Below are 17,096 nucleotides of genomic sequence, written 5' to 3'. Positions count from 1 at the left end.
AACCATTTCTGCAAAGCAAGATGGTGAAGTTATGATAGTAGGCCATCAACAGAACATCCTGTGAAGAAAGATTGCTACTAGCATAACTAAGGCCAGAATCCACAGTGAAAAGTTTAATGCTGTAGAAAATGTGAAACCTTTACTGTAGAAAAAGAGTGAGCAGCACCAAAGAACACAGCATCTATGATTGTGCACACTCGGGTGGAAGTTATTGTTATAATAAGGAAAGTGTGATAATCTCTTGGGGCACAGCAATGGAAAATTTGGGTAAAAAAGAAAAAAAAAGGTCATATGTCAATTATATCTCAATAAAACTAGAAGAAGGAAATAAAAAGAAAACAAGTTGGAAAAGAAAAAGAGAAGGTGAAGAAAAGGTCAGTTGGCAAAATGTGACCTCCACTGCTCCTGGGTAACATGCTCTGGATTATAGGCTCCCTGTCCATTTTTTTTTCATATGAAAAACATACCAAATCTTCAAGAATTTCTGATTCTATTCAATTGTTTTTGATTAATACCTCAACTTTTTTTTTTTGTATTAACATTAGTACAAATGGGATAAGAGCATATTAATTTTCTTCTGCTAACTGCTAACCTGATGGAGTTTTTTAATTAAACCTATCCAAAGCTAGAAATGTTTGCATTTTCCCCATGATCAGGAAAAAGAATCTAGGATTTACCCTGAGTTAGAAATAAAATGTCTATAGGTTCACTGTATTAAAAAATTTTCTTATTGCTGACAATACTTGGGCATTCTATCATGAACCATGAAATATTTCAGATTTTATCCCTTCTTACAAGCTATTAAGTTTACCTGTTACAGTTTCATGGACTCTGGCTGAAGTCAGGAAGCTCCTGAGTCAGAGACAAAGTACTTTATTGCTCACAGCACAGCAGGAGGCATAAACATCACCATATTTGTGTCAGTTCCTCTTGCTCTCAAGTCCTACAGATAATATGCAATGGACCCAGATGACACCTGCATACAGAGTGGGTTGCATTTCACAAGAGAAACCCAGGGCCAAAGATCCAGATTTCTTGAGCAAACGGCGAACAAGCTAGTCTCCCTCACTCTGAGAGCAGGCAGTTACATGACAGTCATGATATGGTCACCTTGACCTACTTAGTTGTCTATGTGTCTAGCTGCAGAAACTGCTCAGTCTCAAGAGACAGAGAAATCTGGCTTTTTTTAATGTGCAGGGACACCCAGGGCCACAACAGACCTGCCTCTTCAAACAATCCACTCCACACATTCTTGGCAGAATTCAAATTTTCATGTGGATGTATAACTCCATTGACCACTCTGATTAATTTAACAGAGCTTCATTCAATTTGTCCTATGCAGCATTTAATTAAAGCACTGTCAAGGATAGCCAAGCAGCAGGATGAGGTCAATCTGCTGTATTGACTTCAACCATGCCCCCAGTTTCCTGAACTCCCATAATCCATCAGAGTCTACCTTAGAAAGCCATTGGCTTTCTCCTGAAGGCTTTGATTTGACCTTTCTACTTGGTCTGAGGCATTAATCCAGGTACAGCTGGATGTATTAGAGTGGTTCGGAATTTGCCATTTAGGGCACTTCTGTTATCTATAACAATTCTGTCCAGTGCGTGGAGGTACACCTGACCATCTTCAAAGGCTCGGGTGGTAGGTATCACTGATCACTTTAGCTAAACTCAGGGACAAATTTCTTGCCACCTATTCAGAGTGCACATAAATGAGTTAATTATCCCTCCAGAGAGTTCCTCCAAGTAACCCCATTTCAGATAGATCTCCACCATCATCTGAAGGCTTTGAGATCTATTGGTGGTTCCTTAAACATTTGAAACTCTCTTACGACCACATTGAGGGTACAAGTTATTGTGATCTTACAAGTGGAGAAATTAATGCCTGGCTTTCACACTAGAAGTACTGTCCTGGGAGTGAACAGGTGCTCAGTGAAGAGAAGTGAGCATCAGATTTGAAGAAAAGTTTAAAAATTGAGATAGGAAAGAAGTAGTAAGATACATACATAGGGTGATTAGGAAGTACTAGCAAGTAAATTTTCCCAGACACAGTGTGAGTATAGAATTTTACTAAAAAAAATTGTGCAGGTAGATGGATTGGATCAAATGCCATGTTTTGAGGATCATGGGCAAAGCATTTATCAATTAACAGGGTAACAGGGGTATCGTGAAAAGTTCAATGTAAATGAGTAACTTAGTAGATGAGCTATGATTCAAAAATATTTTTAATGAAAATGGATGGTTTAAATTTTTATTACACAAATGCATAGTTCAAATAGCACTAGAATCTCATTGTTTGGTGCTACTATCCAGATGTATAAGTTATAGCTTGTAATAAATACTGTATAAAAATAGGCACCATGCTTCTGAGATCAGAATTCAGTTTGAGGCTGTTTTAGTTTGTGACAACTCCCTACTTTTAGTCATTTTACTTTTTTACCTTCTGTATTACTTTATGGAATTGCTATATAGAATTTAACACCAAGAAATCTAAATTTCTTTAGAGTAGAAAGAAGCTTTTAAGAATAATTCTTTTATAGCAACTAAAAATTAAACTATTTGCTGCATTTGGTAGCATGGTTTAATTTTTTAATTAAACTTATTGGGGCAACACTGGTTAATAAAATTATATAGGTTTCAAGTGTACAATTCAGTAACACGTCATATGTATATTGCATTGTGTATTCATCACCCAAAGTTAAATTTCTTTCTGTCACCATATTGGTAGCAGGGTTTAATTGTTAGCATAAACTGAGACAATCAGTTTTGAAACACAGTCATGCCCCACATAATGTTTTGGTCAACAAAAGGACCACATATATGACAGTGGTCCCATAAGATTATAATGAAGCGGAGCAATTCCTATCACTTAGCGATGTTATAGTGCAACGTATTATTCATGTATTTGTGCTGATGCTGGTGTAAACAAGCCTACTGCACTGCCAATCATATAAAAGTATAGCACATATAATTATGTATGGTCCATAATATTTGTTAACAAATGACAATGTTACTGGTTTGTGTATTTACTACAATTTACTTTTAATCATTATTTGAGTATACTCTTTCTACTTATAAAAAAGTTTGCTATTAAAAAGTATGTGGTGTTATGATGGCAGCAATCTCATATATCTCGTATTTATTGTGTCTCTTGACTGCATCATTTTCTCTTGTACTTGATTTAATCTATTGTTTTATACAGTAGCGTGCTATACAGGCTTGTAGCCTAGGAGTAATAGGCTCTACCATATAGCCTACATGTTAAGTAGGCTACATCATACAGGTTTGTGTAAGTGCACTCTATGATGTTCCCACAACCACAAAATTGCCTAATAATGCATGTCTCAGAACATATTCTCATTGTTAAGTGGTGCATTACTGTAGTCCTATTTCTAAATAATCCATTTATGTTTAACAGATCACTGAATAATCTCAAATTACTAAACATCTTCAAGACTGGCAAAATAAGTTCATATAGACAGGGCAGTAACTAAAAAAAAAAAAAAACAGTTTAAGAATAAAAACGATCCTCAATTATGCATTCTATGAACCATGCTCTCACCTTGTTTTCTTCTGTATATTGACTAAAACTCCCTTTTTTCTAACCATAAATAGGTTTAAGAGATTTGAAAACGGCAAATGAAGTCTGGCATTTGTTAATTAGGTTTCAATAACTGATTCTACATTTAGCTTTGATGATCTAAAGCTCTTTATAAATGTTTAAAGACATAATGTTCATGGCCTACTCTTAGCACTGGATCGAACTCCTCCAATGCCAGTTCCTAAAGGTAAAATAATTTGCTTCTGTTGATTTAAAATTATTAAATAACAATATAACTAGTTCCTCAATCAACCAAAATTATGTCCAGGTTCTTCTCACAAGTGTAACGTTAAGGGCAGTGGATGCAAACAATAAGAATATTTACTACTATTAATTATAACAGTAATCAAAAATAATCCCTTATATTCACACAGTTATTGTTCAAAATTATTCCATATTTATTTTATTTGAGCTACTTAATATTCATAAGAAAAATTATTCTCCAAGCAATACTGCTCCATTTTACAGATAAGGCAATTCAGACAAAAAAAAGTTTAAGTGGCTCACCCCTAGTCATTGGCACTAGGGATATAATTATATGCCAGACAGATATGGTCCCTCCTCTCCTGAAACTCTATTTTAATAAGAACATTCGTAAAAGTTGTGTGCAACTGTAACTTGGTGAGTGTTGAGCTCACCAAGAGGAGTGCAAGTCACAACCACCATGTGAGAGGCACAGAAAACAGACTTGTGGGGAGGGGTAGAGTCAGGGAAGTTTCCTGAAGTCGTCACATTTCAGACTTCATCATATTGGCTCTGAGAAAAACATTAGTTTCCACTAAATCAATTTATTCTGTTCTCCAAATCTACCAAGTTGATTTGGGACTTGATAGAACAAAACTTTAAAAGTCAATACCATGTAATTAACTCTACCTCTAAGTCAATGTTTCTCACACTATGCTTCCTTTACGAACTGCATCGGTTATCTGGGGTACTTGTTAAGAATACAGACTTGGGAGAGGGGAGCCCTACCTCTCATTTACTTTTCCTAAATTTCTTCGAGGTGAGGTCCAGGAAAATCGCTGTTTTCAGTATGGCCGCCTTGGGGATTTTGTAGTCAAATAGCAAAACAAGGGGGATATTTTCGGTAGGGGTTCCAAATGGTTCCCACTCCAATAAGGCTTTTTTTCTTTGCTTTCAATGGGGGTGTAGAAGAGAGTATGTATTTGGAGAAAATTGGATATGATTTAGTTGGGTAAGAGTGCTACAATGCAGACTGTCAGCAGCCCACGCCTTATCTGCAAGGTGGCTTGCTTAGACTAGATGCTTGATAAAATGCTGACTAGTTGAACAGGGACACAGGTATCCTCCAATCTTTTCTCCTAGCTTTCTGCCCGTCTTCCAGTGTCCTACCAGCAGCAGCAGTATAGTAGAGTAGGTAGGGTGTGTGAATTTTGGAGAAAGACTGAATTCAAACCCCAGACGATCAACAGTTGAGAGGACCATGTTCCTCAATACCCATTTACAAAGAAGAAATAGAAATAAGTCCCAGAGTTGTCAGAAGTCTCAAATGAGTCAGGTTATCTGTTACAAATAGGTATCAATGAAATATACTATAAGTGCAAATGCTGAGATCCAAGCCTAACACATAAGTTTGTTCCATAAATGCTCATTCAAATCTAGGTAGTAAATACACTGCACTCCTTAACAGATCCCTTAACAGGTCAGAACCTCCGAGCGATTAATGGTAAAAGAAAAAAATTACGTTAAATAATAAATAAACGGAGAAACCAAGCGATCCCGCACAGAAGGTCCATAGGCTACTGACTGCCAGGTTAGTGGATGCCGGAAGGGGTGCCAAAGTGGTCTCTCCGCTCCCGGCTTGTGGCACGTGGTAGGCTCGGGCGGGAGCTTAGAGACAGTGGGGGAGGGGAGCGGCAGAGGACGACGCGGAGGGGTCTGGGCGGCCGAAGCTTTGGTTGGGAGGCACCGACTGCGCAGGCTCGGGATAGGCGCAACCACTGTGCGGAGATCGGAAGGGGGAAGCGTTCACCGGCTCCGAGATCCTCTCATCTACTTGAGCGAAAGCTTGCCCTGTTCTCATTTTACGACTGTATTTGTTCCCCCCTCTGAAAGTCGTTCATCATTGGAAAGCCTCTTAACCTAAGACTGAAAGGGCCTCCTTCTCTAGTTGTGTACCCTCCTCCTCCGTGGAAGCCACAGTGGACGCGTCCCACCTCCCCTCAGCCTCCAGAGGTGGTTTGGCCGCCCCCTCCCTCTCCCCAGTGTCGCGAGTTGGCGCCGCTGCCTTCCCCCGCTCCGCGCTCTAGGCCCCTCGGCCGGGCGATCCGAGCCTTCCCGGCATCCCCTCCTCTCCTCCCTCCGGCCTGCGCTTCCCCGCGGGACCGCCACCCCCACCGTCGCCGCAGCCCTTCGCTCTCCGCGGAGCCGCGGGGGCAGCAGCAGGAGGAGGAGGAGCCGGAGTCCAGAGGCGGCGGTGGCCGGGGATCCCATGGCGTACAGTCAGGGTGGCGGCAAGAAGAAAGTCTGCTACTACTATGATGGTGAGGGGCCAAGGAGAGTGGGCGGGCAGGGCTGGGGCGCCAGGCCCGGAGCCGCGCTGGGCTCTGAAGCCCCCGTTGCGAGTGGGCGCCGGTGTTGAGGGGTGGGAAAGAGGAGGGACCGATGTTTGGCCGCATCTTAACCCATTCTCGACCCGCCGCCGCCAGCAGGAGCCCCTCCACAGTTAGCGGCCCCCCGGAGACTCTGCGGCGGGAGCCAGGTGGGTGCCCCACTTTTCCCTCCTGCCTGCCCCAATCCGGCAGTGCAGTGCTCCGCCTGTGGGACAGCGCCGGCCTACCCCGGCTTTGTGGTGGTTGCGAAGGGGACGGCCCTCGCTGGCATCTCTCCGCCCGCCACTCGTGGGAGCAGAGGTTTGGGGGTGCTTCGCACCCGCCTCTGGCTCCCAACCTTTCCCCCCAGATCGAAACAGCTACCCCGGCCCAGACTCCACACAAAGCCCGGCGGGCGCGAGAGCTCCGCCCCTCTAGTCCTCTTCGCTCCCCCCATCCGCGCTGGTTCCCCTCCCCTTCGTCTCTGGCTGGTCCGAGCTTCTCCTTTCTCCGCCTCCAGCCTCACCCCGGACCCCTTGACCCCGGTCGGTGCGGCAGAGTAGGTGGGGGCCCACGTTAGGCTGGGGTCGCACACCGCTGTTTTGCGTGGGCTCCATCCCTCTCCTTTGTTCGCCGAGTTCTTTGAGCGCCACTTTCTCAACATGCAAATGAAAAGGCTTCACTTCCTCAATAAAAATTATGGTTTTGGAGCTTGAGGCATTTAGTCTTCGCGGGAAATATGACAGTGGTAGGGAATGGTGGAGCTGTTTCTGCTTTTGTTGTGTAGGTCAGACTCGATGGGTCCTAGCTTGCCTCTGTGAGAAGTGGTTACCACCCACTTCTTTGTTGCTCTTTGTTCGATCAGGAAATACCACCCTGCTTTGGAGGTTTAGGAGAGTATGGGCATCTTGCTTGTGAAAGCTGTTTCTAGGTGGTGGGAGTCCTGGTGTAGGAAAACTTTGAGTAGTACAGAAGTACTAAATAATCAAGTGAGGTTGAGCTCACGGTACATACCTAAGTTATAATAAAAGTCAGATTTTAATTTTCGGGATTCTTCTAATTTGGACTTTGAGCAGTAACATTAAGTCTCTGAATCCTGTTTCCTAAGCTAGCCTAAATTATACTAAATGGAGAAGTAACCTGTTTACAGGTATCACAAAGACGTTAAAATGATAAATAGTTCCTGGTAGGTCACTCTCCAGAGAAGGAATTCTAAAATTTAACAAAGAAGCTAGGCTTAACGACCTGAAAGCCCTGATTTGTCTGAAGCAGGACAAACTTTGGAAGCTGTTTCCTACATCGGTGTAGTATAAAACACAACATCTTAGATGTGGAAAGAACTTAGAGGACTGGGTCAGAATAAATCTTGATTTTTTAAAAATGGCCATACTGTGTCGCTTTAATTTGCAAGGATCAATGTATTAATGCCTGTTTATATAAAATAACCACCTGTGTCATTTGCGGAAAAATCTAACATCTTAGAGAAGAAATCTAAATTGTCTGATACTTAGTAGCTAGGGCTAACAAGTAACGGTCATGTTTTAAAAAAAAATTTTTGAGAGAACTCCATATATGTGTAATACAGATTGGTCTGTAATTATGCCATCATGGAGGAGTAGAGATGAGATTACATTTTAATTTTAACATCGATTATTAAAGTTTCTTAAAATTCATTCTTTAAGATTTCATGAATATTTTGGGTCACTGGCAAAACCATGGCCTTGCATACCCTGATCATATTGGAAAGCAAGTAACCATGAGTGTAAATTAATTTTTAAAACTATTGTTCCAAAGATTTAAAGATTTGTTCTTGTCAGAACCTGGGGTAAAGGAAAAAGGCTTAATAAATTAAAAAGGTTGGAGAAACCGGTGTTAGTTGCTGTTGACAGTGATAGGCTCTGATAAAGTAAGCTCTTTGAAACTTCTCACCTGGCTTGAAGTGTAGAACCAAGAGGCACACTTAAGTAGTAATTTTATGAACCAGCTGTTGGTTCCTGGACCTATTTATGATGAGCCTTTGTTGAGAGAACAGGAGCAAGCACTGGTCCCAAGGGCAGGATGCAGGATGATAGGTACAGTGGAAGATTGGATATTTAACTCTTGTGATTGTGACTTAATTTGTACTTTATTATAGACCATTCAGCTGCTTTTACCTGATGGCCAGCAACAGGTATATAACTGAATGTTTGGAAATTTATGGTTAGGTTTTGTGTCTTTGGTGTGTAGTTCTTCCTTGGCTCATTTTTAGAATGGAATTTGTAGTTGCTTTCATTTGGAACATTCTTTGAGTTGGGGGAGTAATATTTTGCAGAGTTTATTAAATCGGATAGGTATCTTTATGCCGATTATTAGTATGTGATAGTATCCTAAGCTCTGCAGTTAATTCCAAAAGCTTGCCTTTTTTTAACCAGAAAAATTCAATTTTGTCAGCTTATGTGTAAAGGTAGCAGAAATGGTTTCTTTTTTTTAATTGCGAAGAAAGAGGATGCAAGTAAAGCAGTTTTTGCACCAAAGAATTCTATGACTTGAAGGTACACTCCATGGATTGGATTGGAAATGGATAGTATCAGTAGTAATAGGGCCTGAATAATTTACTAGTTTTAATTTGTTTTAATTTATTGTTAAAGGAAGTAGCTAATTAAAAAATTTGTTGATAAGGAAGTAGAAAGAAGAAAGATAAAAAGGAATGGAGTAGCAAATTCTATAATCATAGGAATCCTACCTTTAGACTTAACTGGAAAGACCATAGGCATATTCTTGGTGACACAGAAGATGTCTAGCTAGTAAAAGGGACCTCAAAAAACATGTATTTTTCTCTGTACACTTTATATTCTGCTGGTTGCAAGTGAACCTCCAGGCATTGATGAATGAGGTATCCTTAAACCTTTGAGGAAAAGTAAGAGTTCTTATTGCTCTTACTGTAGTTATTGACTCATGCCTCCAAAGTTTCCAAAAACATATTTCTAAAACTTGTCATCTTGTATATATTGCAAGATTACCAATAATCTGTAAAATGATAAAGCTAGTGACTGAAATCCCTCCTGGCTTTAAAATGATGTGATTTCTGTACTTAAATGTAATTAGAAAACCAGGTTGAGGTAGACCATGATTACAATACTCAACATTTTTAATATTTTATCTAAAAATGTTAACTATTCTTTGTTTTGAATTAAACTTGAAACCATTCACATTTAGTGCCTCTTTCACCATGTATAAAATATAGTAAGATTGTATTTGCAGTTGACCTTTGAACGACATGGGCTTGAACTGCAAGAGTTCAACTTATAGGCGGATTTTTTTTTGCAATGAATATACAGTTGGCACTCCACTTCCCAGGTTCCACATACATGGATTCAAAGGACAAACTGTATGCAGTGTTCTGCACCATTTTATATAAGGGACTTGAGCATCTGGGGATTTTGGTATCCACAGGAAGCTGTGGTATAGAGGGGATGTCCTGGAACCAATTCCCTGAAGATACTGAGGGAAGACTATAGTTACTTTGAGGGGAGTCAAGTTATATGTGGATTTTAAACTATGTGGAGGTTGGTGTTCTTAACCCCTGCATTGTTCAAGGGCCAACTGTATGTACAGTTCATACAATTACTTATACATATATTGTTCAGTACTCAATTTTTTACTCCTATGATAGAGTGCATTGAAATATTTGGAGACAAGTGGTTCAGGGAAAAGCACTTAGCAGTATACAGAGATAGAATATTAAAGTTACCAAGATCATGCCTTCTAGTATGCTCCTAGTTTACTCAGGCAAATTTTAAGAATTCTACTTGGCAGCCAACTATTGACAAATTTTCTTAGATTTTTGTTTATAGCATTGGTGCCAATTTCTTTTACTAGATACAGATAGCCTTCAATACAGCTGCTTGGATTCTTAGCTGTAGTATAAATCTTTATCATCCATAAAATAAGTAATCATTTCTTTGAGGGTAAATCAGTGCTGAATGAATTACAGCAGCAGTTCATAAATACCAATAGTCTTCAATACATATATTATTTAAACATAGTAAACCATAACTCTTAAAATTAGACTGAGATTTTTCTATACGTGGGTCTTCATCTCCCAGATATTTTTTACCACTCACTTGCTTCGAATTTTTATCTTACCAAAGAGGCTTTCCCACTATTACCTTAATCCCCATTATGCTTTTCGAGTCTGTTTTTCTTATGCCTATATCTCCACCATCTAAATTTTTAAAAATCACAAGTCTTTTGAATTGTTGATAAGTGATTAATACTTTATATTTTTATAGATAGAGCATTTTTATATAACATTCTCTAATTCTTAACAACCACTGAGTTGCATACAGGTAGGATAAGTGGCATTTTGTCTGTTTTACAATGAAAATAGATTTATATCCCTGTTCTCATCCACTCCTTATCCTTTTCCACATTGACTAGTTTTAATGTCCATGGAGAGGTCAATACCTGGTATCCCCTACCACCACCATTTGCTGACACAGGAGTGGATCTGTTTTCACTGCTACAATAAGAAAATTTTCCTATGCTACCAAAAGGAAGTATTAGTAATTATTTCTTCCCTTTAACAAAATCTATAAATGCTTTCGTTGACAAATCCTTAAAGGAAGCAGTTGAAATTGGGGAGGAGGTAGCAATAGTAATAGTATTGAAACATTTTAAAGTTCAAGTACAAGGATGTTTGTACCAGCTATAAGTCTTACTACCCTCTGTTTCAATAGCAGTAGGCTTGTACTCGTTCATTAAGTTAGTTTTGGGTTCAGAAATATCAAACGGGCATAAAGTCCCTACTGTGTGCCAGGTAGACAAAAGATTTTCAGTCTTAAGAAGGAAATAAAAGACTATGTTAGATAGGAAAAGAGGTCTCTTTTGTAGGATAATTAGACAAGGTAAGTAAGGCCTGAAGGAAGAGAATGGGTCAACCATAAAAGAATTTTTCTGCGTAAGACATTGCAAACTGCACCATCCAGGTAGTTAGAAAGAACCTGGTACACTTAACAGAAAGGAATGCAAGAGGAAAGCAAGGGGGCACCACCGAGTGCCAGGCTGCGTAGTAAAGGGCCAGACCACACAAGACTGGGAAGAGATTCGGAAAGCTATTGAAGATTTTTAAGTAGAGAGATTCTTGGAAATAGAGAAAGGATGAAAAAGAGTGGTAGAATTGTAAGATTGAGAGCAAGAATTAAATGCATGTTGGTTCACATAAAATGTAATGATTACAGCTAATAGACATGGACACATTTAAGGGAGGTTTTAGTAGTAAAAGCAATAAAACTTACTGATGGATTACAAATAGAGTGGGAGCTAGGTGATGGTAGTACAGAATAAAGGATAACTGAAGTGTCTGGATTGGGCACTTTAGTGACTCATTCCTAAGAGATGAGGATTTAGGGCAGCACTCTTCTTCACAGATTTAGCCAAGCACCCAGAACGGTGCCTGGCACATGGTAGGCTCTTGATTTGTTAAATGAATGAATGGATCTGAGAAACCTTGATATTTGAAGGTCAGTGGAATGGGTATGGGTAAGAGTAGAATTCAGGGAAGCGGTACTGTAGAAATCAAGACTCCCAGTGTTTTAAGGAGGAGGAGTGACCAGTATGTTAAAGCTGCAAGTGGACTGTAGTCTGTGGAAGACAGAATAATACAGTAGCTTTCTTTATTTATTCCTGAATCATTTTTAGTCAGTTTATCTTTAGGGATAAAAGTACATTTCACAATTCTGAAATCCAAAATGATCTGACAAATTGAGAAAAAAAAATTTATAACTCCTTGGGAATCAGAAGCTTAACCTGAATTATTGTTTATGAGCTTTACTCCACTTACTGTGAATATTCACACATTTTTGCTGCAGAAATATAAAGTTTGATTATAAAATGTTGCTCAGACTCTAGGACATCACAGATGTATTATATTACATTTATAAAATCTGAAAAAAAAAATCTGAGGTAACATCTGGTTGCAAGGACTTTGGATAAGAGATTGTAGACCTTAGTAGCCGCTTCCAGTCTCATAGCTTGTTGAAGAGTGAGCATTTTCTAAAATTTTGCAGGTAACTAATTCTTTATGGTAATTTCTTCACATTGACAAAGTTTATAGTGTTCCGGAAGCCACCTTGACTACTTTTTCTGGATACTTACTTTGTTGGTAAAGTATTTTTTAATATTTCGATGAAAACCAGATAACATTTAAAGTGTCCAAATTGCATTATTTACCATTTAAATGAGATGAGTGAAAATCTATAGGTCATAAAACTAAAAGACATGTTATCTTTATTAAAAAGTGGATGTCTATAAAGCAGCCATCTAGAGAATTTTAAGATATGAGATTTAAGCAGGAAAAAGTTGGAGATGGTTCCTTTATACCCCCTTACCTTTTGGAAGAATTCTTGATAAATCAAATAGCAATTATCTGTTGCTTGGCTGCCCTTGTGGACCTGTGCCACTTAGGTAGTGTGCATATTCTTGGTGGGAGTAGGGCCGCTAAATTGTAGCAGAGAAACTAGTTTAAAGCTTTGTATATTAATAATTCGAGGACCCTGTTGGTGAAAAGATTACTATGATGGATTAGATAGGTTCATTTTCTTTAAATTAATACAGACCCCTAAGCATTTATTAAAATACCGAATTCCGCGTATGTCCTTATCAGTACCCCCTACCATTTCTTTCTAGTGACTGTAAGTGCCATTGCTATTAAGTAACTGTTAAGAAGACCAACCTAAGTTTGAATCTAGCTCCTCTACTTGCTAGCTCTGTAATTTAGCAATATTACCTAATTTATTTGCATCTCGGCCTTCTTCACTCATTGTAAAATAGTAACAATAATAATTTCCACACGATGGGATTGTTGAAAAGATTAACAGATAATACATGCATGTGTTATGTATTATTAGGAGACACTACTCCTAGTAAGCGCTCAGTAAATGCTAATTACTGCCATCATTTTTTTAAAACACTTGAGAAATTGCAACTCTACCATCTCTTCTGTAGAGATTATTGGGGTCTTTCCCATTATTAGATTATTGGTGGCTTTTCATTAGAGTCTCAGTATGTCCATAACTATAGTATATGATCTGAAGATATGGTAGATGTTAGAGACATTTCATCTTGGTAATTCTTACACAGAAGTAGGTGGAAGTTATGTGAAGACTAGAGTTTCTTTGGTGGTGATGACAACTTAGAAATACCTTCCCTGCATTAAATTAACTTGATACATGATGCTTTGTAATTCTAGTGGGCTTTACATATTTAAGAATTGTTTGAGACCAGGCTGCTTTCAAGAAACTGCCACCATTTATCGAAGAGCTTTATAATAAAAAATCCTTGCATGAAAGGTTGTTTCCTGCATTTATTGCCTCTGAATTGTGATAAATGCAGAGGAATGTCATATATCCCCATAGCCTTGCTTTACTAATCTGTGTTGTCTTAGCTTTGTTGTTGGCACCAAAATTAAGAAAAATGGCTTTCCTTATGACCGTATATGTATGAATTATTTTCAGAAGAGAGCTTGTGTTGAAAATGAAAGGTTAAGTAGAGGTGTGATACCAACAAAATTAAGTAGTAATATTATTAGACATAGGTATATTATAAAAGTGAACATTCATCCTGGATTATTATCAAATATATGGAAGAGAAAAACAAAAGTTTTTGAGTTCTTTAAACAAACAAACAAGAGGTATATAAGCAGGATTTTGAAAAAGTTTTGATCCTGAAAGTGAGTAAATGGCATTCTTTATCTCTAGCTCTTATTTTATAAACTCATGTTGAAATGATTGACTTCAAGTCACTAAAGTCAGCTTGGTTGTCCTAACTAAATTTTGGAATTGCTTTTTAAAAACTATAATTAGTACTAAAAGTAAATAATAATTCAGTGAAGGCTATCGTAAAAAATCGTGCTACATTAGAAAAATAATAAATATTTAAGGAGCTTCCTTGACACTTTATTACAGAAACACCAGAGTTTTACCTGAGAGTATTACTTTTATTGAAATTTGGTAGGTAAAAATATGTGATTTTGGTGTTTATTTTAAAATAAATCTCATGCATAAATTTTAAGATATTGTGGTATAAGATGTTATAAAAAGATAGGCTAGGAATTGTAACTTCGGTGATGAAGAATGAGACAAAATACCCTTATTTCCTTGAAAAATCATGAGCAAAACATATTTAGGATCCAAATTTCAGTTGCCAAAATTTCCCTTTAGATATGGTTATAGAATGTTTTAAGCCCACTGATTACAACTATAGAGGATTTCTGGGATCCCAGTGAATCATCCAAGAAGTAATATTTGCTGTAAAATTTTAAACAAACCAGTGAAACTCAGATTTTACCTTAAGTATCTGGATGTGTCAGCAAATACTAAAAGCGGGTATTCTTTTAAGGAACAAAAACTACGTTTGTGAGTAAAGTATTTTATTTGGGCTAATCCTAATAAGAAATTTTGATAAACTGTAAATCAGAAAAGCTTTCTTGCCTTAATCTATAAATAAACAATGTATTAATGGAATTATTGGCATATAAAAGTGTGTATAAAAATATCTTGGTTTCCTAATACAGTTTGAAAGTTGCAAAATCTAAACTCATTAATATTTAAAATCTTATTTAGGTGGTAAATGCCTTAGTGGTAAACATACATAAATTTACTAGTTTATGAAGATTCTCTCTTGTCTGTATTCATTTTGTCTCTCTTCTATTTTAGGTGATATTGGAAATTATTATTATGGACAGGGTCATCCTATGAAACCTCATAGAATCCGCATGACCCATAACTTGCTGCTAAATTACGGCTTATATAGAAAAATGGAAATATATGTGAGTATACCTTTTGGAGAATATACTAAGCACTGATTTTTTTTTTTTAATTAATTCTTTGAAAATTTATTATTCTTCTTGATGGAGGGCCATTAACAGATGAAAAGGTCTGAAAGAAAAGGGAAACACTTTTTGTTTTGTCCTTCAGAGGAAACTGAATGTGGGAGCTGTAGCCTCTTTACCCTCTTGCTTCTGCCGTTTTATTTAACGTTTCCCCTAGGCCATATTTTTACATTTCTGGAGAACGATTCTATTTAGCATTTCTGGAGAACGATTCTATTTAGCAATATTTTTGTTAATAATAATTTCTGAGTGTTATGCTGTCAAAGAGTTGATTTGGGACTGTTACAAAAGAATTATAAACATTTATTGGCATATGGAAGGAACACTGTGGTGGTGGACAAGCAGAGTACAAAACAACATAAGATACAACTGCCTTAAATGTTTTTGTAGATAAAGGTGAAAGTATATATAAACAGATATAAGACAGACACAATTTTACCTTTTTGGAAAGAAAAGAAAGACTTGAAGCTTTTTACGGTGTTTGAGAGATATGGCTGCGGGGGGGGGGGGGGGGGGGGGGGGGGATGTAAACCTTTAGAGAAAAGGAGAAGTCGTATAAGACTTTTAATCAAAAAGCCCTGTTTGTCATAAATGAAATTGAGCTCTTTGGAACAAGGATGATTAGGTTAGGCAAAGGAAAAGGAAGAGATTATGAACAAAGACATATAATAGAAAATGAGTCTCATTCTAGGAGGTCATTGAAATCCATGGATATAGAGAAGAAAGTTTATAATGGAAAAAAAATTCTGAATATGGATTTGACTATAAGGGTTGAGCCATTTCTACTATAATAAAAGGAGCGATTCATTCTTAGTTGATTTTAGACCTGTCTAATACTTTTAAAGGAATATGAATTAGCTTTGGAATTGATTATTGTTTCCCAAAACACACATGTATAAATTTGGATTAGCTTTGGAATTATTTCATTCTGAAAGACCCTAATTCTGTTGAGAGGATTGTTAAGGGAAATTGTATACTTCGTGTTTGATAACTCTAATATAACCAGTTGAATTCCACAGTTCTGACCTTTATTTTTCTTCACAGAGGCCCCATAAAGCCACTGCTGAAGAAATGACAAAATATCACAGTGATGAGTACATCAAATTTCTACGTTCAATAAGACCAGATAACATGTCTGAGTATAGTAAGCAGATGCAGAGATGTACGTTTCTATGTTAAATATATATTAATATTAATAAGTATAAATGGATGTTTTTAGAAGCTTACAGTTAGAGTTATCCAAATCTAGGTGTATTTCCTGATCTAAAATAGTTTTAATTATTTATTGACTTGAAAAGTCATTGTAAAAATACCGAAGCTACTTTTTAAAAACAACCTGTCTGTTGGTCTTCCAAACTTCCAAGGGGCTGTTTGAATATTCCCCTGCTCTTTATTTTGGTCCCATGTTAACTTTGGAATAATGGATATTAGTAGGGAGACCTCACGCCCTTGCTTTAAAAAAAAGAAAATGATTATACTTTGATTGGCCATGTCTTCTGTTTGTGTGCTTTAAACTGGACTGTAGTACATATACTCTGTTACTATCCTTTGTTGTGATATTAATGAAGCTCTTTATTTTCTTCTACATGTTTTCTGTTATAGATAAAAAGTATCTTATTACAGACTAGTTGATTTGAAAGTAGAATGTAAAATGTCATCCTAAAATGATTGGAACAGTATCTTTTAAAGCCTCATACTGGATTTCATTCTCATCATTATTTTTATTGATGAACTTCGGTGATGATTTTTTTAAAAAAGTTTCAATAGTAGTAAATTAAATGTAGTTGCTAGAATTCTCATTCATAGAATTTCATATACATTTCATTTTATTCAAAAAATTGATAATATAAAATAGATATTATTTATGTCTTTTTTCAGTGGACATTCAGGTTTAGATTAAGAAGTCATGGGTAGCCCGAGGGCAAATGAGTTAACAAGATGGATTTGACACTTACATAATACTGAATCGTATTAAGATTGTAAATGCATCTGAGCTGTAAGAAACTAAAATATTCATAGCGTTAATAAATTAGGGGTATATAAAGCTATTTTAAAATATTACTTATTTTTAA

The 17,096-nt window shown here is 37.3% G+C and overlaps 1 protein-coding gene across 1 annotated transcript in view; it reads left to right on the top strand.

The window, feature by feature from the left end:
• The first annotated feature begins 5,734 nt into the window (after positions 1-5,734).
• Positions 5,735-17,096, top strand: part of HDAC2 (histone deacetylase 2) — a 26,419-nt gene continuing 15,057 nt past the window's right edge. Inside the window, exons 1-3 of the mRNA XM_006926095.3 lie at positions 5,735-6,107; positions 14,849-14,961; positions 16,069-16,186. Of these exons, the coding sequence (XP_006926157.1) occupies positions 6,056-6,107; positions 14,849-14,961; positions 16,069-16,186 (283 nt within the window). The 5' untranslated portion in view covers positions 5,735-6,055. The remainder of the gene's footprint in view (positions 6,108-14,848; positions 14,962-16,068; positions 16,187-17,096) is intronic.

Source organism: Pteropus alecto, unplaced genomic scaffold, assembly GCF_000325575.1.
Source record: "Pteropus alecto unplaced genomic scaffold, ASM32557v1 scaffold79, whole genome shotgun sequence".
Lineage (NCBI taxonomy): Eukaryota > Metazoa > Chordata > Mammalia > Chiroptera > Pteropodidae > Pteropus > Pteropus alecto.
Note: the sequence above shows the minus strand (reverse complement) of the source record. Positions and strands in the feature narration are given on the sequence as shown.